We start from the raw sequence: 22840 nt of genomic DNA, 5'->3' as shown, positions 1-22840 counted from the left end.
ACATAGTGGTTGGAGTCCCACACCAGTAAGTTTGTAACTTATGTTGCCATTTAACTGCTCAGAATACAAGATTGTTTATGTTGTCCAGATGAGATAATAACCCATGTCTGTTTCTGGTGAGCATATACAATCCCATGGCACTATTTTGAAAGACTAGGGATTATTACCTGGCAAAGAGCATGGATTGATCTGCCCCTAAAGGTCTCTGTTCTTTTTGCATTTGAGCTAACTGACGGGGAAAGCGACATGGAGTTACGTTCCAGGTTCTCTACTTTGCAATGTGAAAATGCTGGTACAGTTTCAGATCATTTTGTAGTTTAGTGGAGAATTTTGCTTGTGAATTCACATGGCTACATGCACTGAATGCATTCATTTCCATCTTTACAAAGAACTCCCAAGATATTATCCAACATGAAGGCCACTGCATAAATGCACATTGTAGTGGTGAATGAAAGTGCTAATGTTGCATGACTTGGTTGCATGAGCACCCGCTTTCTTGTGGTACCTAATAATGTTTGATCTGATCCTTTTCACATCCAATGCACACTTTCCAGTAGGTGTCACTGGATAGTTATACCAATGGTAACCCTGGCTCATGTTCCCTGAAGCCCTCCCTTACCCAGCGATGCTGAGGCTAGTTTAGCAGGCTTCACTGAAAACAGAGTATAATGAGGTATTTTGGAAAGAAAAGGGAATATTGGACAAATAGGATATACAATGAACATTAACATCAATCAGGGCATGCCTAGTGGCAAATGGGCAAGATTGACCATGAAGATGAATGAGAGCACAGAGGTTGGTAATGGTATAGATTTGTCACAATAAAAGTTGGTGATTTTTAACACTGCAATTAACCAACTTCCTTAAAACCTAAAAAAGTCTCTAAAATCAGCTGGCTGAGCCCCAGCCAAGAATCAAATTCACACCTTACTGATTTACAATGCTGATTTATGTGATTATGGTGATTTATAAAACGTACTGCATACTTCTGGTACTTCTTTTGCCTATGGGCCATCAGTAGAACCTGTGCTAATATAATTAATACAGTAAAGAAACCTGTTTAAATTTTCAAACTACCCACCGCATTAACTTGGGGAACAGCTGAGGCTTGTGCAGAGGTTGTGTAAGTCGCAAAGCTAATATATTCCTATGAATTTATTTAAACAAAACTTGTATCTGTTTTCCACATTGGAAAAATCTGTGGATTCATTAGTTTCACACATGGTTGGTACACTCCACATTGACTGTAGGATTCTTACATTACCAACTTCAAAATTGCACCATAAAAATGAATGAAGGCTACTTTAACCATATTTGAATTTTTTTTTGCTTAGTCTCAGTGAATCGTCAATACAATGCTGTGCAAGATGGTCCTTCCTTTGTGGTTGTAGTTTAATGCCGATACTGTGTTGTGTTCTTGTAGCTTTCTTGATCTGCAACATTTTCTCATGAGAAGTTAAGTGAGATTATTAGCAACAGTCTACAACTGTTATGTAACTGTTTCAATTACGAGTTTAACAGCAATGTAATAAGCTGTGCTTCATAGTACCAGCTTGCTGGAAATGTGAAGAGGCCACTCTGTAGGGAGGCCTCTATGGAAACAAACATTGAGCGGAAATCTTGCAATGATTCATTTATAGAACATTAATGACTTGCATTACTTCAGGTTTCTGTGTGTGTGTGTGTATATATATATATATATATAGGCTGAGATATTGCTTAACTTAATCATGGTGATTTATATGTCACTTCTATTTTATTCACAGGTATAATGGTTCTCTTCCAAATGGAGACAGAGGACGCAGAAAAAGCAGATTTGCTCTGTACAAACGACCCAAACCTAACGGAGTCAAGCCCAGCACCGTGCATGTTATTTCCACTCCCCAAGCTTCCAAGGTATGCGGCTGTGTGGATTGGTGGGAATGTGATAAATTATGACCCCCAATAGTTTATACTGCGACACTTGGTTTGTGCATTTGCCTTGTTGATCTAATTTCCTCTCTCTCAATCATACTCATTTCTAGCTGACAGAAGCATTACTGGCACAACAGTGGCCGATACTCTTAACGCAAATAAAAAATGCATGAGCTCCTGTGTTGATAAGTTCACTTTCTGTATTTTGTTGCTGCTGGCAAGGCATCTACACTAAGAGCAAAGATTAACGCTGTGAGTTAGTTGACTGACTACATTGCAAGGAATTTTGAATTGAAAGATTTATTGTATTATTCATTTATTGGGAAGAATATTTACCCTCAATTATATTCTCCTCCTGCATTGCTCAGAGCTGAGAGGGGTATGTTAAGCAACCTGAGCTGATTTTAAATGAGTTAGATGAGGTAGCCTTAGGAATAGCTTCCTTCCTTTTCAGTGGGAAAATGTTTGGCCTCTACTCAGTGATTTCTGCGTAAATGCTACTAAGATCAGAGGTTAAATGTTTATGCCTCAAACCTGTAACCTATCTTTTCAACATACAGTATAATGTATTAGCATTGCACTGTATTATAAAAGCCATTTTTGTTCCAGCTACCTCTTTTGTGGTTGATATTCTTTACCTGCAGAATTTACAAGTTAATGTATAGATATTCTGTACAGGTAATAACTACAAGTAGATGGCAGTTTATCTAAATGAAGATAAACATGAAATAGAACAATTTGATTCTGGTCATAAATTCAGAGTTTGTACAATACAACGTTTTTTTTGTAGTGTAATTGTAGGTTTGTAGTGATAAATGTGCTTTAAGCATATAATGAACATTATTCTGAACTGAGACCTGGAAAACCTGAGCCCTGAAGATTCAACTAACTGATCTATCAGCCGATTCAGTTTTTTTGCCAGTGATGGTACTCTGCCTTAGGAGCACAGGAGTTTGCTTTATGATTGGGAGGGTTCTGATATTACTGATACCGCTTTCATATAGTCATACAGGAAGTTTCTCTCAGTGTCCTAGCCAACAATCCCACAGATAAAATTGATCATGCACTTCACTGCTGTTTGTGGGATATCACTGGGCTCAAGTTAGCTGGCATGTTCGCCTACATGTGCTTCTGAAGCGAAAGGTGCTTTACTAAGTGCAAAGATTTACAGAGCACAAGATTTCAAACACTCCACGCAAAATAATTCCTGAATAATTTAACAAGTACATTTTTAGCCAACTAAACTTTTCTAACTAGACTCATGGTAACATACAGTGACAGCACCTTATGCTGCATTTCAAATATTTATGGACGGGTGCAATCTCCGTGGGCGGAGGCTGATGTTTAAAGCCAACCTGAGTAAGTGGAAGATTTCGAGCAGAATAATTTGTTGCATTGCCTCCAAAAGCAACAAATACCCCTTTTGTTTCTGGCAGTGCATGACGATACATTTCTTCCACTGATCAGTCACCCAAACCTTACCTTTGCACTATTTCAACAAGACATCTTGATTTTGCCCACAAAATATGCAGTCAATTAATTTTACAGTATATTCTGTGAAGCGCTTTGAGATGTCTTGAAAACGTGGTAAGGCGCTATATCAAATGCAAGGATTATTATTATAGCATAGCCATGTGAGCAGTAAAACCATATAGTCCTTATTGACTTTTTTTTAATCTAATGATCATTGCAATATTAATGGTCTCAGATATTACTCAATCACGTAAACAATACTTCCATGTTCTGTCTTTGGGATGGGTCGTTTTGAAAGCTGGTCAATCTTTTCAGTTGGCAGCTGCTTTGATTTCAACTTTCAAACATCACTGTCGATTTCTACTCCACCAAATTCTCATATGATAATTTATTGTTGCCTCTCTGCATTTGGATCTGTACACCATATGTCTTGTTTCAGCTGCTGTCAACCCTGTCTATGTGTATGTCTCTCTCTCTCTCTCTCTCTCTCTTTCCCTCCTGTAGCATTTTTCCCATTAGGGCATTCCGAAACTGTACAATGTGAGAGAGTTTTCTACTCTGTAATTATTTTTAAATTCTCAGAAGATAGCAAATCTTACAAGTATCCACCATCTCGATGGCAAGAGGTGAGCTTTGTGTTTGGCAAGTGGGTGGGAGCGATAATTGGAGCTAGAGCTAGAATTAGGGCAAGAAAAAACTAAAGAGAATAAAGAGAATGCAAGAGAATAAGAAAATGTTAGGATTTTTTAAAAGAAAGTTGTTCACATTGCTAGTTGTGTTGGCAAAGGGACTTACTCGTGGGAGTAATAAGGTGCGCTTTCTCTCTGTTTCCTCCCTCCATTCCTCCAAAGTATTCATGCACATGAGGTGTGGAAAGCTGGTTTTGATAGCTGATAGCAGCATCAAAAAGTGATAATTGCGAAGCCAGGGGCTTCAAGTTGTCATTTCATCTGAGTTTTTTTTAACTTGGTACCTACACCAAGCCTACTTTTCGTCCTCCATCCCACATTATTTTCAATAGTCACTATTTCAACTTAAAGCAAAAGTATATTTCATCTGTTTCTTACCAGTTGGCTTTCACTTTGCCTCTAATCTCTGGAACGCCCTCCAGCTTTTCCTCTGTCTCCCATCCCCTCTCTTTAATCCTGCCATAAAACCTATCTCTTTAACTGCACATTTGGTCACCTTTGCTCAGTGTGTGATCCTGCTTTTGTAAAGTCCTCCCAAGACATTATCCTGAATGAAAGGCCAACATAATTGCAAATTGATGATGTTGTTGGTTGTTTAAGAATAATTATACTGATGGGAAAACTCCCTCTTTAAGGAAAGATTAGAAAGCCAAAAGCTAGGTCAGGACTGCTAAAATATTAATGTGCTATTTAATTTCAGACCTAAGTTCTGTTAGCTAGATTTTAATAATGAAAGGATGAGACCAGAGCTTACTTTCACAAAGAACTTAATAAACATTGATTTGTGGTAGCTATACATTTTAAATGTACATAAATATCATTAATTAATAATGAGCTAAAAGGTTTATTGTAATTGTTAAGGTTTGCAACCCTTATGCTATCAGCGATCAGCTTGGCTCAATTGGTAGCGTTCTTGCCTCCCGAGTCAGAAGGATGTTCAAACTCCATATCGGGACTTTGAATTCTCCTATCCTAGGTTGACACTCTAATGCAATGCCAGGGTTGCGCTGTATTGTTGGAGGTACCGAATGAGATGCAAAACAGAGTTCCCATCTACCTCTTTAGGTGGACATTAAAGATCCCATGGCACAAAAGAAGGGAGTTTGTTTTGGCAAACAATCCCCCAAATAAAATTGATCTTGGTGGTCGTTTGTGGAACATTAATGTGGGCAAACTGGCTGTTGTGTTTGCAAACGAAATACAGTTATTACACTTTATAGTAAATCCTATAAAGCAAATTGGAATGTCTTCTCAAAGTACTACGTGCTCTATCAATGCAAGGATTGCTTTTTTATTTTTTTATTGCCGAGTTTGAGTGATAGCAAATAAGATCAGTGTCGAGTTTGTAGCTCCTTTATGAGCTTGAGATATTATTCTCCTCAACCACCTCTACTTTTGATTCCATGCTTATGCAGGATTTTTAATAGGTGCAATCTCATGATCTAGATACTTAACAGTTCTCTTGTTGTTCCCTGACAAAATGTAATCCAAAAAGGTGACAGGATTTTTTTTCGCAGAAAATGAAAATAGCTGCAAGGCGTTAGTCAAAGCACTACTTCTTTACAACTATGTATTTGCTGCAACTTCTGGAGAACATAAACACAAGAGGCCGTCACCATCTGTCAATTCAAGATCCTCTCACTCATCTACAAATCCCTTCATGCCCTGGCACCTTTTTTACCTCTTCTCTCCTCACTTCACTACCGGCTGCCTCTGCTCAGCTGGCCTCCCGATAGTCCCATATCCCCACCGCACCACCATCTGTGACTGCACTTTCAACCATTACGCCTCGAAGCTTTGGAACTCTCTCTCTCTGTCTCACTGAATCCCTCTGTCTTGTCCCCTCCTTCCCCTCTTTTAGATCACGATTGAAGAGATTCAGCTTTGACAACAGCAACAACAAAATTACATTTATAGAGTGCTTTTCATGTCGGGAGGACGTCCCAAGGTGCTGGACAGTCGGGTCAGGACCCGAGCATGCGGGAGGGGTGGTGTAGGGGTGAGGGAAGGCAGACAGGTAGGAGGGCGACTGAAGGCACGATCGAAGAGGAGGGTCTTGAGACCGGCCTTGAAGGAGGCAAGGGAGGAAGCGAGGCGAAGGGACTGTGGGATGGAGTTCCAGAGTGTGGGGGCAGAGAGTCTGAAACCCTGTTTCTGTGCTGTATTTTCTATGTAATTCTATGTAATCCAACAACAACAAACTTAGATTTGTATAGTGCCTTTCACATCGGGAGGACGTCCCAAGGAGCTAGACAGACAGAGTTATGGACCCGAGCTAAGGGTCAGGGTGGGAGAGGGCAGGGAGGGAAGCACAGTAAAAGAGGAGGGTCTTGAGGTGGGTCTTGAAGGTGGTGAGGGAGTGGGTGAGACAGAGGAACTGCGGGATGGAGTTCCACAGGGTGGGTGCAGAGTGGCGGAAGGCCCATCCCCCGATAGTGGGGTGAGCAAGGCGGGGGACGTGAAGCAGGCCAGAGCCCGCTAAGTGGAAGGAACGAACAGAGTAGTAGGGGGTTAGGATGTCGGAGAGGCAGGGGGGAGCAAGACCGTGGAGGGCTTTGAAGGTGAGGACCAGGATTGTGAACTGTATCCTCTGCGTGATGGGGAGCCAGTGGAGTTGGGCAAGGATGGGGATGATAGGGTCGTGGAGCCTAGTGCGGGAGAGGACATGGGCTGCAGAGTTCTGGATCTCTGCAGCCTGTGGAGGGAGCAGTTGGGGAGGCCGACAAGCAGTGAGTTTGCATAGTTGAGCCCTGGAAGTAGAGCGCGGCTTCTATTTACTTTTCAAGTGTTGAGTGACTTGTTGTGCATTTTAAGCATACTCTTGTCACTTTATTTCCCTGATGATTCACATTGTGCAAGAACAGGTAACTGAAAGCAGGTGCTGAGAATCCTGCCAGATCGTTACAGCTGTAACTCTCAGGAGTTCTGCTCTTTTGCTCGCAATAACCCAGGGAGATGCTTGAGAAGGGTTCTGTACTGTACACATCAATACTTACTTCAGCTTAAACACAAAGGTTACCATCCTCTCAAGCTTGAGGCAGATTCACAGCATATTCCAGGTAAATTTTGTTCATAGATGGCAAATGTTTGCTCATGGCTACAATAGATATTAGTGACCAGTTTGCCAATAGAAGAAATTTGGAAGTGAAACATTGTTCTGATTAATAAAATACATTAATTGCCAAAAGGCGGCAAATCTATCAACTGAACATGTTTCGCAAGTGCCGTTGTCGTTGTGTAAGTGTAGTGTTAAGTGTCCTTACAAGATGCTTCTACACAGAGAAGTGGGCAATAATGTGGTTAAATGTTGCAGGCTTGTAGTTGAATCTGATGGAAAGTAAATGCACTGCAAGATTTTGTAATGAAGTACAAACTTGTCACAGGGGCCAACAGTGCATCCAAAACCTGCTTTGAAAGCTGAGCAGCAGATTTGAAAGTTCCAACTTTCCATTAGTTATTCACTGAAGTTTAACCTTGCTGTATAGAATTGCAAAAAGCATCATTAAACTTGACAACAATCACTGTAAAACACTTGAGATGATTCGACGTTACAGGTGCTACGAGGATGTGATTTTTTTCTCCTCTGTTCTAGCAAGATTAAATACTTAGACTCATTCATTTATAAGATTGTCTTTGGGTAAAGATTGCTCTGGTGTACTGAAAGAAAGCAGTTAGCGCAATGTTTTGTTTGTTGATCAGACTGGTATTTTTCTGAGAACTGTTTCTGCGCTCATCAAGGTAAGGGTTACATATACTAGGAAGGGAGTCTAATCCACTGTCTCACCCATTCTCACCAAATAAATAAATAGTTTCATATATTTAATAGAAAAGCTCATTATAAGTAGAAAGTATTGGAAGACTTCCTGCAGAGCAGTTTAACCTCTGAAGCTTGTAAGTCTGCCATATGCTTAAGTATAAATTGAAAGTTAACTGGCTAGGTTCTTTTATTCCTTAACTCACCAATTGCCTTAATGTGGAGAATGGGTCTATCAGTGTTACTACACCTCTGTTTAGAGCGCTCTGCCTTTTGAAAATGATGTGCAGCAATGTGGTCACACTGAACACCAAGCTCAGCACTACGCTAGCTTCAAGATTGACTGCAACCCCTCCTTCCCTCTGAATAGAAACAGGAATAGACCATTCAGCCCCTCCTCGAGTCAGTTCTGCCATTGTATAAGATCATGGCTGATCTGTACCTCAAGTCCAATGTCCCACCCTTGTCTTGTGTCCCTTGATTCTCTGACCTAACAAATAGCCATCCACATCAATTGAAGACGTGAATGGATCCAGCATCCACAACCTTTTGTGGGAGTGAGTTCCAGATTTCCACTACGCTTTGGGTGAAAAACTGCTTCCTGATTTCACGCCTAATTAGCCTAGCTCTAATCTTAAAATTACCCCCCTAGTTCTGGATTGTTGGTCAGAGTGCTGAGCCAAACACTGGTTGAAAATAAGTTTGAGAGTTTGATGGTATTGCACTTTTGCTGTGCAGTCCTTTCTAAAGCACTCCCCTGATGAATATGCACTGGATTTGTATATTTTTTGTTTTAAAATATGCTCTCACTCACGATAATTGCTGATTATGTTTGGTCAGCTCCCAGGAGCTGAGTAAGAATGTCCCAATAAAAAGAAAAAAATTGCTCTTTTTATCTTCCTCCCTGGAGCAGCAGACAGGAGATCAGAGGAGAGGTCATCCTTGCATTCCACCACTCAGCACTGCATGTTTGTGCCAAAATGCATTATACCATCAAATTCTCATGAATTATTTTCAACTAGAGCTTGGTTCAGCACTCTGACCATCAATCCCAAAATTAGTATGCATTATTTTCATGTGCTTTAGCATTTCAAAGATTAGCACAAGAACCCTGTAGAATAATAATAATTAATAATAAAAATAACAAACCTTGCATCTGATTTAAAGTCTTTCACACAGTGTTGGGAGACTGTCTCAAAGCACTGCACAGTGCTTAAAATGTAGTGTCTACATATTTTGTGGGCGAATGCAGCAGCCAATTCGAGCACAGCGATGTGCCACAAGCAGCCAATCATTTGGAGAAAGAACATAACTTCTTTTTTTAAACAATTTATAAAGTTGTGCACTGCTATGGGAGGAGGTGGGGAGGGAGATCTATCCATTCATCTTTCTTCTGAATGAAGTGGGACACTACCCTGCATGCGGGGCACTATATAGTGCAAGTTGTTGTTGTTGAATGCCCTGACTTGTTTTAGGATACAATTCCAAAGATACCAGCGGACAATTCTTTGTGAGTTTTGGTAGGATCTTTGGGATGATGGTGTAGGGGTGGGGGCGCTATCATAGCTGGTGTCCACAGATACTTGCTGGAGGGGTCACTGCAAAACTGTCAGGAACCGAACCCCTAATTATAATTTTTTTTAAAAATTTCCTTTTTTAGTGTCTAGCCTGGGGCTATAGTGAGGCCAATCATAGCAACCAAATTGGTTCTCCAGTTGAGATTAGCAACTCCAAATTGATCCATGAATTGAACCTGTGACCTTCTGGTCTGAATGGCGCTATATGAGGAGTTCCACAAATAGGAATTTTGTGTCCCTCAGGCATGTGTTTATACAATTCAAAAGATATTTCAGATTTTTTGCCTGTATAATGTTCATACCGTCTCAAACTATTCGTTTTTGTGAAGCATTTTGAGACTTTCTTCTACTTGAACAGTGTTACATAATTAAAAACAAATACATTATTGATGTGGAGGGCAGCCCTGCTGTAGCAAGCTGATCTTGCATTGAAAAATAACTGGCATTACTTAAAGATCCTCATTTGCTTCTGCCTTTCTGCCCACCACTCATGGCTGATAATAATTGTCTTCACTGGCTGTGGGATACTCTCACGTATCTAATGGGTGAAAGCTTGATGCATCCTGTAATCAAACTGGCCTGTAAGAAAACAACAACCAAGGAACAGGAAGACAAGCTGAGAGTAAAATCCCTTGGTACATTGGTAAATTGTTGAATGCCAAGTTTCGCCCATATACATGTGGTACCAAACTATATGCACACTCTAAACTGGAAAGGAACTGGTATTTTGAAATGGCACAGCCTGTACCCTCAGGAACTCCATCCCACAGTCACTCTGCCTCGCCTCCTCTTTTGCCTCCTTCAAGACCTGTCTCAAAACCCTCTTCGACCATGCCTTCATCACCCTCCTACCCCTACCCTCCCTGCCCTTCACCCCTCCTAATCCCAACCACCAACTCGGGTGCGGATCCCTGACTGTCCAGCGCCTTGGGACATCCTCCTGACATAAAAGGCGCTATGCATATGTAATTTGTTGTTTGTTGCTGGAACAACAGACATTGCTAGCCATCAACACTTGCACTTGTTTAAATGCATTTGTGTAAAGCTCAAATTAAAGTCAACATCAATCCACAGTGCCAAATACTGGGGTTACTGTGGAGAGCAAGAACTCCAGCCTGGTAGGCTGTTTCTGGAAAGCAAAGTAGAGAGTTTCTCCCAAGGTTTCTCATGCTTATTGTTCCTAGGAATGACCTTATAATCATTATGACTCCCATAAGCACATCAAAAATGTCAGCTACCAAAACACATTTGAATTGAAATGAGAGCCAAGCAGAAGCTGTATCCTCTAAGCCAATGATTCAGAATTGCGTCTGTGTGCTTTATTGAAAGACCTTTCCTGTTCTTTTAATGGCAGAGTAATTGGATCTTTAAAAAAAACATTGGTTCCCTTTGAGAACTTCTCAATAGCTTTCGGAACTTAACATATATTGATGTTCAATCTGCTGTTTATATAATTTCTGCCATCTTCTGGTAAGTGACCAAACTCTTTGAATAGGATTTTGACATGAGAGCATTTCACTGAAGTGCTCAGATATTTTGCAGGCCAGTTATGAAAGCCTTTTGTTAAAGAAAGGTGTCATTTGTCTCAAAAAAACAACTGACGAATTGGCATTGGTTTGAATTTCCTTCTGCTGAGCTGAAAGCATGGTGTATATTGATATTTTAAGCGAATCATCAAGGAGATTTATTCTAAGGGCTGTGCTTGATTGCTGAACACATGTTGAGAACAGGAAGATAGGAAGCGCTTCAGTGAAAATCCTCCCTGATCCCCTAGATTTTAAATGGAGATGAAGGATTCTTTGGTTGCATTCTCTTCAACAGGTTTGTAGGGAATTAGCCTGTCACTTGGCCTGCTGATTCGCTGCTAGGATTTCAGTATTTCCTTATGAAAGCCAGCATATGGTTGAAGGAGTAAACACCAGCACTAATGAAATGTATCAAATGACCTCCTGTTGTGTCGTAGATTTTTGTGATTCAATGGTATAATGCAATAAACACATCGTATTTCGATCTCAAGCAGGAAACATTTAAAAATAAAAGAACAGCTATTTTTACATTTTTCCTAACTAATTTACTCCTCTCCCTCCTTTAAAGGCATTTGACTGCTTCTTTCCATCTACTGGTGGTGTTAGTGCTATAAACTCTGTGCTTGTATGATCATTATTCATATGGGAGCCTCAACACTTGCATGTTGGCAGGTTCTTGAATGACAGGGTGAACTTGTAAAGTAGGCCACCACTACTTCACTTTTGGTCACATATAAACCATCGGTTTACTGGAGTCTGAGTAATCTGGAATTTGAACCTAGCTGGACTGGGCCTGATACCCAAAATATATTTCTGTGGGCTCCTGACTCCTAACTCTCCTAGTCCGCTGCAACACTCCCACTTGAACAGCCACACCATCCTTGCTGGCCTTCACAGTGGCCAAATATATTGACATTGGCTCAGATTGTTTGAATCCGTGAGCAGAAGCTAGCTTATTTGTTATCTCCTGCTTGTGATATTCAAACAATTACAATTTTGCTACTGGCATTTTCGGTACCGGCGTTGCAATTACGCTTAGCTAGATCTAGTGTGCCCAGACTGGATCTCGTCCCCCATTAGTTCTGCTAGCCAGGGTTTAAGTGTAATGGCAGGAGTGTTGTGCTGCCAAATCACTTATAAACCCAGGAGTACTGATATATTTTTCTTACCTTTACATCCCTTCAACACCTGTCCAGCCTTTCGCGATCTGCTTTCCCAGTTGTAGTGAGCATTTTGTCTCATCTAACTACACACAGTGTTAAACAGTGTTTACAGAAAATGTTCCTGCGCCCACAATATTCAATGCAAAACTGATTATATGGGGAAAACCATGTTGTTGTTGTATGCAGATTGAAACTGGCGCACTGAATGACTGTTTTCTTCATTTCCTGAATCCAATTGCAGATTGTGTGTACATCTTACCTGTATTGAATGTATGGGAGCTGAAAGCCTGTCATGCTAATGAAAACTGTGAAGCTACTTACTCATAGTCAGAACAGGTAAAATAATATAGAGCCGTCAGTGTTACTTATGTCAAGCAACTTAGGTTTGTGCCAGTGGGAACATTTTGAATGGATTTGCAGAGATAAATGTTCTTGTATGCAGGCTTCGGGATGCTTGCTAAGTACCAAAAAAATACTTGTGTCAAATATTAGAGGCTAGAATTTAAGTGTCTATATTTAAATACAACAGAATACCTTTTTTGTACAGTGTAGTTTTGGAATTTGAGAACGCTCTTCTTAGATTCTAAATTCAATAAGTGATGGAGTTTGGATAGCCTTATACATTTATTTATCATACTGGGTTGTCTTCGCTGAAAATGTAGTTGCTGTGGTCTTATAGTGACCCATTTGTTCTAAATTGAGACAACCTTACTTTTTTTAAACTGTGGCTTGGCTTGTATTCCTGAAGTATGTGAAACAACTTCTGTAGGTTGTCACGGGAACCATCCTGTCATTTATAGAAGTATAATCCCTTGTTGTTGGCCTATCTAGGCTTTGGTCCAAAACAATCATACATGTAACGTATTTCATCTGAAATATTCCAACCTTTATAGAAAGCTCTCTTTAATTTCTTTTTTTAAATCATTGTGAATGCCAAATCGGTGCTACATTCAAGGCAGTTTTGTTCTGTGGTGCTATGTCTGCAGTGGATGGCCTGCAAAACTCCCCCAAAAAATCAATGGAACTGGGTTAGATTGAGCTACTTTGTTTAATTCAAATTGACTGTGTAGGTATTAGTTCTGTTTCTTGTAGTTTTGAAATAATCGTTATCCTTCAATTTGGTATAGCGCATTTCACTTCAGGAGGATGTCCTAAAGCGTTTCACAGGATTTACTGTAAAGTAAAGTCACTGAATGTGTATTCTTCCAGGCATTGCTCACTCAGCCATGAATATTATTGCTAACTTAATAACTTCATCCAATGTTAATTAATATTAACGTTTTGATGATGGGGACAAATTGCTAATCTGGGGCATATATTATCAGTGCTGGAATAAGGGATTAATGCTTAGATAAGCACATGTTTATGTAACGTTTCTCTGAAAAGGTTCCTATTTTAGGCCATTGGGAAGAGTGATGACCATAGCCTCAAGAAGAGTAGTAACAATAGTGTGTACGAAGATTTGATGTGAGGGACTACACGAGGACTGACTGGTCTGTTTGTTGCATCACTTGCATTTGTGCATTGGCTCTTCCTGTAACTACATGATACAAAACTACAAATGTCATCTGCTTCAGTGACCTAAATAACTTATGTTTCCATCCTTAAAGTGCTGTACATAAGAACAACAACTAATAATGGAGAAATCACTTGTCTCTTGAAAATCATTTATCTCAAGGCCATTTGAGCAGAATTTAAAAGACATTATTTGGGTCTTGCACACATGACTGGGGAGGCCATGTTTAGAATATTATGTGCAGTTTGGAGCACGTTACCTTCAGAGGGACATTGATAAATTAGGGAGAGTTCAGAGAGGAGCAACAAGGAAATTGCAGGACATGAAACTCTGAAGTGAGATTCGCAAAGTTGAACTTGTTTTCATTGGAGGAAATAGGTTTGATAATGTCTTTGAATAGATGGGTAGGTGGTTTAGATGGTTCTTGACGCAGATTTATTAGATACATTAGATTTTTAAAAAAGATCAATTTTATTACTGAGTTAGGAAAAATGCTCTCTTTGAAAAAGTTAATTTTGCTGGCACCTTGCCTGTCAGAAAAAAACACTTTGTATTTAACCGCAGTTTTTGCAAGAAAACCACTGTACGTCACATCCACAAGACTTTGTCTCTGACCCAAGATCATCTTGGAGCTGCAAGTCACACACAGCGGTTTCCCTACAGCAAACCACAGTTTGTTGAAAGAGCCTTTTTCTAGCCAGGAGGCACTAATTGCAAAATTACTTTGTAAGAGGAGTGCTTTTCGAACACCATTGACTGCAAGTCTTGTTTCCTGCCCTCCTGAACTTACTGTCTTTTAGTCTGTTCTGGTATTTGCAAGATACAACAATTGTCTGCTGGCCTTGTGCAAGGATAAAATAATATTAATTGGGGTCTTTTAAAGGAAAGTGGAATAATTTTGATTGTCAAGTGTATGATTGAAGGATCGGTATCATTTTTAATAGAAAGGTTTTACAGTGTCAGATTAAGTTAGTTGGTAGTGCTTTCATCTCTGCCTCAACAGGTTGGGTGTTTTAAGTTTCAAGGCCTGAGTTTATAATCTACTTGATACTCCAGTGAAGTGCATTACTGAGAAAGTGCTGCGTTGGAGCTGAAGTGTTGGAAGTGCTTTTAGACGAGACTGTCTATTTTGTGGATTTTTTTAAAAAAAAAACTATTGCAGCAGCCAAGTGTGCACAGCTGTGTCTCACAACGAGCCATGGAGTGAGTGATCAATTTTATTGGGGGTTTGTTGTCACGACACCAGGAGAAACTCCCTTCTCTTTTCAAATATTGCCACGGGATCTTTAATGTCCACCTGGATAGGCAGACGGGACCTTGGTTTAACATCTCGTGCAAAGGACGACACCTCCGACAATGCAACCCACCCCAGTGCTGCATTGGAGTGTCATCTTAGACAAAGTGTTTCCAAGTCCCAATGTGGGGCTTAAACCCATAACCTTCTGGCTCAGAGCAAGAGTGATACCACTGAACAGGCTGAGATCCTATCTTCCTGTTCTAGTAGAGCAAATGGAGGTTAAAGGTACTAAGACAAGCAGGGAATTCTCTTTGTGTTCTAACCAATATTAAATTCTCACCCAACATTTACTGAAAGCAAATTAAATTAAATCATTGCTGTTTGTGGGATATTTCTGGTATAGATTAGCTTCTGCATTTGACTTTTCAAGGCAATAAGGAACTATAAGAAGTGCAAATATTGTTATCAAATAGTAATTTACTATAAGCTTCTGAAACAGTCCAATTCTATCCTTGGGAGACTAACCATCCACATTGGCTATGATATTCTTGAAGAAGTCATGGAGATTTGTCAAACTAGATTGTTCCCTTCTGTTTCTTACTAAATTACTGCCATAAACCCACACCTTCATCCTACATTTAGAAGTTATTTTACCAGAAATATGCGATAGGCTGGTGGCCATGTAATTGCTCAGATCTGTCATTCTTTTTGCATTTAATACATTATCTCCAATCCTGCAGAATATCACTAGAGTTAAATATAAAGTAGCACTGCCCTGAAAATTAAAAGTAATGCAACTTCTCTAAATAATAACTCAAAAGAGCATTTAAAAAAAATTAAAACTGAACTTTATCAGAAATATTTATGCCACAAGGAATAAGTGACGTCCGCAATGATTCTGAAAGCAAAAATCTGTGCTCATTCCTTCGTGTTTGAGGGAACTTGCGGAACTAGATACTGTATGTGGTATGGTTTACCAATTGAACCTCACACAAATGACAACATTATTACCTTATACCCTATCCAATTCTGTTCAGTCTGTGAACAATCAATCAAGGCCATTATTTGGTGGTTAACCACAAATTGCAACAAAGCATTTCTTACCAGTCTGCCAGCTGAGCAAGCTGTCAGCATGCAGTTGACCTACATCAAAGGGTGCATACTGACACTGAAGCTGACACTTACGCAAAAAGACACTAAAGTAAGAAGTAGTCTTTATGCTGAGTATCAGTTGTAGATATGTGGCTAGATAATTTTTTCTATATAAACTGAATACAGTATATACTTCTGCTTTCCAAATTCTTCATAAAAATCTATCTATCTGCATTTGTGTGGAAGGTTTTCCAACAAAATTAATGTAGCGTATTAGTAACAAAAGCCTGTAGAGGTTATGACAGCAATACCAAGCCAATTAACAGGGTGCTGCTGAATGAGGTTAACTATTTATAGTGTGAAAGGTGTTATATAAATGAAAGTTATTATTAATATTATTATTATTAGAATGTTATCAGAATGCAATCCATCTCAAGCGCTTTTTATCTTACCCAAACTATAGAACTACTTTGTAATAGCATAAACCAGGCATTGCTGACGTGTATCCAGATTATAAAGGAAAAGCTCTTGACATCAGCTGAACTAACTCAGTGTTTTTGTGTTTTCTGAAATCTTTGATTCCTGTTGTGTAACCTTTGCTGCAAGCTGTTTATTTTTGTCTTCACGAAAACAAGTTGGAGCCATGATATAAATATTTATAAACCAAATCCGTTTTATACTAAGTATCAGAAAACTGTTGTGTGACAACACTAATCAAATGCTCTTCAGTTTTAAAAATCGAATACGTCTAAGGTGATAAGCACACCCAGTTACATTAGCTCTTTAGATTTAAATTTAAAATCACCTATGCACTCCTTAAACATTCAGAGTTTCAATTATAGTTTCTATGTAGTTTCCCAAAGCTAAATCTGAAGAAATGTGAGCCATTAGGAACTGGTGAGTGAAAGGTAACTTGTGTGCCAAAATAATACACCCCACAACCTTCCTTTATAAGAAGTAATTGTGCTGCAGTTCCTACAACGAAATATGTGCCTATTTCGAGCCAGAGAATGTTCTTACCAAGCTTTCCACATTTACTGCTCCCACAATCCATTTTCCTCCAGTCCCCACAGAGACATCCTTCACGCTTTACCTTTCTTCTCCCATCAATCTGCACAAGAGGTCACTTTCCTCTGAAACGAATGATTTAATGAGAAAAGCAATCCTGAACAGACATGATTTAAACACTCATGTACTACATATTCCAAATTCATTCTGACACATAAATTCCTATTGCTTGTTGACTGCTAGTGTTCCAGATTTCTGTGATACAGCCATTTTGTTTCCAACAATGGTGATTAGCAATGGTGACTCTATCGACCTCCCCTGTTGCTTATTCCAACTTGTGGAGACTGTGCAGAGACTTGGCATCATGTTCAACCCACAGTTCTCTTTTAAATTGTTCATTAAGTCCATTTCCTTCCATCAACAAGCTCCAGATCACCCAAACCTCAGTAGCCCACATTATCTCTCACACTTGGGTTCGCGGACCCATCAACACTCGCAGATCATCCTCCTTACCTTACCGTTAAATGCCTCCAAAGCTTTGCCCCACCCTAGTTCTGTGATATCCAGAGACATAACAAATAATAACAAATAACATTCATATAGCGTCTTTCACATCAGGAGGACGTCCCAAGGTGACCTACTCTCCCGGCCACTCAACTGTGGTCTGCTTCATACTCTCCTCTCCTTCACTCCACCATCGGAGGGTGAACTTTCAGCCACTTCCCCCCCAACACTCTGGAACTCTTCCTAAATCCCATTGTCTTTGCCCCCTTCCTTTCTGGTTTCCAAACCCATCTAATTACCTATCTCTTTGACTGTGCTTTCAGCCCCCTCTTATTTATCTCCCCGCCCCCAGGCCCCGTCACAATCGCCTTTATAGCTCAGGCTTTGTAAAGCACTTTGAGGCGTCCCTATGTGAAAGGTGGTTGTATACATGCAAATTGATGTTCTCTGGTGAGGGAGTCCAGATACTGCAGTTTCAGACAATAAGCTATTTGAATCTGCTCTGATACATTCTCCAGATACGCTGCAGATAGAATGGAAGATTACATTCCAGAACAAAGTGAACTGGGTCAGTGCCACAGGATATGGAGCTGTGTGCCCTCTGTGTGTAGTTTTGTTGCATTATTGTTCTTCAGTGGCCTGTTTAAGGCTGCTACACTATTTAGCTGGATAAGAACCCCTTGGCAAATGGTAAAGGTTAATCCAAGCGATCCAAAGAAAAGCAAAGAAATGTATACCTAAAATTCTATTTTTTTTACTATTGCTGGTATTTCCTGAGTGGATCCATACTCTGCTTCATTAAGAATCTATTGATGCAGTTTTACTACAGTCAGTGATTCCCCTATGGCTGTGGGATCAGTGGTCATGAAGCAGAACACAGCTCCACTCACTTATTTTTTAAAGATTCTTAAGGTACTGAGAGTCCCACTAGCAACTCAGTTATGTGAAAAATCTTTAGGGGGCGGGATTGTCCGACTCCTTAATTTAAAATGTAAGTTTAACGGTGTGCTTTAAATCATCTGTGATCAAAGCATTGGGTTTAATACCTGACTTGGGTGACATCCTTGAAGTATTCTGCCCCACTTGCCAGGTAGGCGGATGAATTGCATGTCTAAGATTGTGTTTCTCTGTTTGCTTTGTGTGAAATATACTGCATTAGATACAACATTTAACTTTTTTTTAATATTGTCCTTTTTAGATGCTTCTGAGTTTGATACCTTTCATTTGCTGGGATAACAAATTCCAAAGAACACGTTTGAATATTGGAAAAATACACGGGCATTGATAATGCCACCTTCAATAAGATTTTAGCAATATAGGACTTAAATTATATTGCTTAAATAATACAAACTGATTAATGCAGAGATTTGGATTCCAAAGGAGATATTGATGCTTGTGTGTTTTTTTAAGGTATTAATTATATGCTGTCTGTTCTAATGCCTGGTTGTTTTCATCCTCATTGTCACTTTATAAACAGAACAGAGCACAAGATTTTAGTGTCATAGAATCGCAACAGTACATTTTTCACTAGTTATGCTACTGCCAAAAAAATGTATCATCAAACTGAGGTCAAGCAAACATTCTTGATTTGCAATTTAATTAAAATGGACTAAAGATGTTACTTTTTTAAATATATGAATATATTATTGTTGATGATTTATGATTAGCTTGGGCTACTGATTTATTTTAATGAGTCTGTTTGTTAACTATCCCCTCTCCCTTGCTTGGCATCCAACTGGTCCCTATACAGCGCTCCTGACATTACCCTATGGGAAGGACGCCATATAAATGCAAATTGTTGTTGGTTGTTGGGGTTTAGAGAATTCCCACTGTAGAATTGGCAACACACGTTTAATACTTGGGATCACAGTCAGTTGATTTCCTGCCCTTTTGTGAAATCAGATACTTGCTGCATGTTTTAATGAGGAATTTTGAATGTTATGTCCTGCTCCACACATACGATGGTGAGAAGTGCATAATATCAACTGTTGATTCGGTTTCCCTTCAGTGAATATAGTCACTAAAAATATTACAGACATGACAGACTGGCTCTTCTCACCAAAACCCTTTAAAGATTTGATGATACATTTTTAAGTTTTAAATGATAAGTTTTGAATTATTTTTCATGTAAAGTTGCTTTCTTCATTCCTTAGGGTATTTTTAATGAGTCCTCTGTACTGACAGACACAGTGACAGAAACGACACTGAACTCTGAATCTCATGGGCCAACTAGATTGAAAATGACAGCTCTGGTGAGACAGCCGTACTCCTCTATTTAAATGTTTATATTAAAAAACAGTCTGCTAGTGATAACATTACATTATTAGTGATTTTACCTTCCTACACTGGCATTTTAAGACTTAAGGTTTCTTTATTAATTAGTCTCCAGGTGCATGTTAATAGATGTCTGCTTGTTTGCTTGCATAAATTCTTTTATATAAACTGCTACCATTCCCTGGGGCAGGTAATATTACTTTTTTTGCCCCATTTTCTTGATATGTATACTATTGCTTTGGAAATGTATATTTCAAGATGTAAGTGTATTGTTGATGATTTATACGTTTAATGTATGACATTTTGACTTGTAAAAGTGGGAGTCTTAAATGAAATGTATACTGCCTTTATATTATACAGCATGACAGAGCTGCTTCTAAAACAAATCTCAGGGCATTGATTCTTTAAAATTTGCTCCTTGCACACAACAGGCAGTATTACTCAAGTAATTGGGCATATGAAAACGCTTCTCTTTCTGTTCTCCTTCTCTCCTCCCTCCCTCCCTGCCTCTCTCCTCCCTCCCTCCCTCCCTCCCTCTCTCCTCCCTCCCTCCCTCTCTCCCCCTCCATCCCTCCCTCTCTCCCCCTCCCACTCCCTCTCTCCTCCACCCGCTCCTTCTCTCCCCCACTTCCTACCTTTTTATGGGACTACAGTTTTTATTGTCTTCTTGAATCTTCAAGGTGGAAAGGATGCTTGGATTTAGAAGGCTCTTTGGGTCTTTTAATATCACCCTTCCAGAATACCCAAACTAGCTTCTATCCATTACAGAATCAAGTGTTTCTTAAATAGCCCCCTTCAGCTGTTGATTATGCGCAGTGTAAAGAAATACTTTCTGGTATCCGCAGTGTGTGGCATCACACACCTGAACCTATGCCCTCTTGTGTTGCCTTGGCAAATCTGAAAGTATTGTTCTAGTTCTATTTACCCTGTTCCCTTAACGGTCTTATTTATTTCTCTCAGATTCCACCCTGAAGTGCTTTATCTTATCTTGTCGTTAAAGCTAATATTGTGGGTGAGCCTTGTTGTTATTTTCACTACCTAAAGGACTTAAGTCAGTCACTTTATGTGGCGGTGACCAAAATTCTAGTGTGTACTACAGGTGTCATCCGCTGGCTCTTGTATTGGCATAGTGTTTGTTGTTATTTAGCATTGTGTGCTAAAAATTGCCTCTTGGGGGCTGTTTTTCTCAAGTAGGAAATGTAAATGATTTTACTTGCTTTGGTTAACTCCCCAACAGCTAATATTTTCTTTTGCTTGAGCTATCCCAGTGGCAATTTTTTTCAAAGATTTTATAAACTCAAGTCTGCACGTCAAGTTACAGTCTCATTCAATGTGAGTTCTGTCTGTCTCTACAATCTTCCCTCCGCTCCTCAAGGGTCTGGAATTGGGGTGTATTTTTCACCCACTTCAATTATAGTGGAAAACAAAATCTAAATGTACTGTCACTGAAAATTAAGATCCAACATAAGAGTTGCTCTTCTACGTGAAACTGGGAAATGTGAACAGTAAGTGTCCTTGTTTAGAGTCAAGAAGAAGGATCCTCAAGATGAAGCCAGCTAACTCCATCCCTAGAGTATCTCTCTCTTTTGTCCAATTAACTTTTCCCTTTGGCAAAAAGTCCTATTGAAATCTGTTACCAATACATTTAATTTAAGTAGTCTCAGGCACATGAACAATATCTGATGTTCAACCTTGAATTTAGTTAAAAACGTGCAGTCCAGCCTGATAATGCAGTACAATGTTAGGGGAGCACTGCATTGTTGAAAGTACTGTCCTTCAATGAGATGTTAAATTGAGATCCCACCTGCTTTTCAGGTAGACGTTAAATATCCCATGGCACTATTCAAAAAAGGGAGTTTCTCCTCGTCAACAGTCCCTCAGATAAAATTGGTCGCTCACTTCATGTCCATTTGGAACTTCTACCCACTTGTGTTCTAATTGAGGTTCAACTTTATTTTTAACTGAAAAAAGGCTTCAAAGGTGACCCTCATTTCCCACAACCTCAGAGCATATCTTGAACCTTCAATTGTGTCCCTGTTGCAGTTCCACCTTCGGTACAAATTGTTCATAGTTGCCACAGAAAAATCCTTGGCATGAGAGCAGATATTACAATTACAACCGTGCTATCAGAAGGGAATTCAAGCAATTTTGATAAAAACTGAGAAAAGAATGTTCGAAAGTAGTTTACATATTATTAATATTTAGAGCAGTGGATTGAGGCCAAATGTTAAACATGTGCCTTTTGGTAATTTGTTCAGTAAATGTTACAATCCATGTCTATGTTTTTCGAATTGCAATAATGCTATCATCCGACTTTGAGGCTCAAATATAACCATCTAGAAATGTTTAAGCTTTAAATCTTTCCATTGTCTTGCCCCACCCAAGCTCTGTGATCTTCTCAAATCTTACAACCTACTCGTTCTCTCCGCTCAGTGGACACCGGTCTGCTTCACTTTCCCCGTCCTACCTGCCCCACCATCGACAGTCGAGCTTTCAGTCTATCGGCCCCCACTCTTTGGAACTCTATCCCTGAGTTCCTATGACTTGCCTCTTCCTTCGTCTCTTTCACAGTCGCCTTAATAATAATAATAATCCTTGCATTTGATATAGCGCTTTTCACGTCTTCTAGATCTCTCAAAGCACTTCACAGAATAGACTGTAAAGTGAATTGACTGTACATTTGTGGGTGAAATGCGGCAGCCAATTGCATTAAATTAAATTAAGCAGCCTTTCTCTTTGACCAGGCCTTTGGTCAACTTCCTTACCCACCACTACCTCTACCCATCTCTTCGGCTTCCACCCCAAAATTTGGGTGCCAGCCCTGGACTGTCCAGTGCCTTGGGATAGCTTCCCAATGTGAAAGACAGTATATAAATTGGCCATTTGGATTTCTGACTGGCTCAATAAGAAGAGTCAGCATATCAAAATCATAGTTTTAATTTAATGATAAAACACGAACTGTAGTGCTGTGAGAGGGTAGATATTGGCTTATCTTTTTCTTATTAATATGAGGAATATCACTTTGGGGATTGGAACATATTTTTGCTTTAGAATCTCAATTTCAATTAGAGTGAAATGTAGCTGCTCCTTTTACTGTCTTAAATACATCCCTG

General features: G+C 39.6%; 1 protein-coding gene across 1 annotated transcript in view; it reads left to right on the top strand.

Moving 5' to 3' along the window:
- The first annotated feature begins 1771 nt into the window (after positions 1–1771).
- Positions 1772–22840, top strand: part of LOC103178501 (E3 ubiquitin-protein ligase pellino homolog 2) — a 45631-nt gene continuing 24562 nt past the window's right edge. The window contains exons 1-2 of the mRNA XM_007893290.1: positions 1772–1896; positions 19607–19705. Coding sequence (XP_007891481.1) covers positions 19694–19705 — 12 coding nt within the window. The 5' untranslated portion in view covers positions 1772–1896; positions 19607–19693. The remainder of the gene's footprint in view (positions 1897–19606; positions 19706–22840) is intronic.

The sequence above is a fragment of the Callorhinchus milii genome, unplaced genomic scaffold (assembly GCF_018977255.1).
Source record: "Callorhinchus milii isolate IMCB2004 unplaced genomic scaffold, IMCB_Cmil_1.0 Scaffold9, whole genome shotgun sequence".
Classification (NCBI taxonomy): domain Eukaryota; kingdom Metazoa; phylum Chordata; class Chondrichthyes; order Chimaeriformes; family Callorhinchidae; genus Callorhinchus; species Callorhinchus milii.
This window is presented reverse-complemented; position numbering and strand designations above follow the sequence as displayed.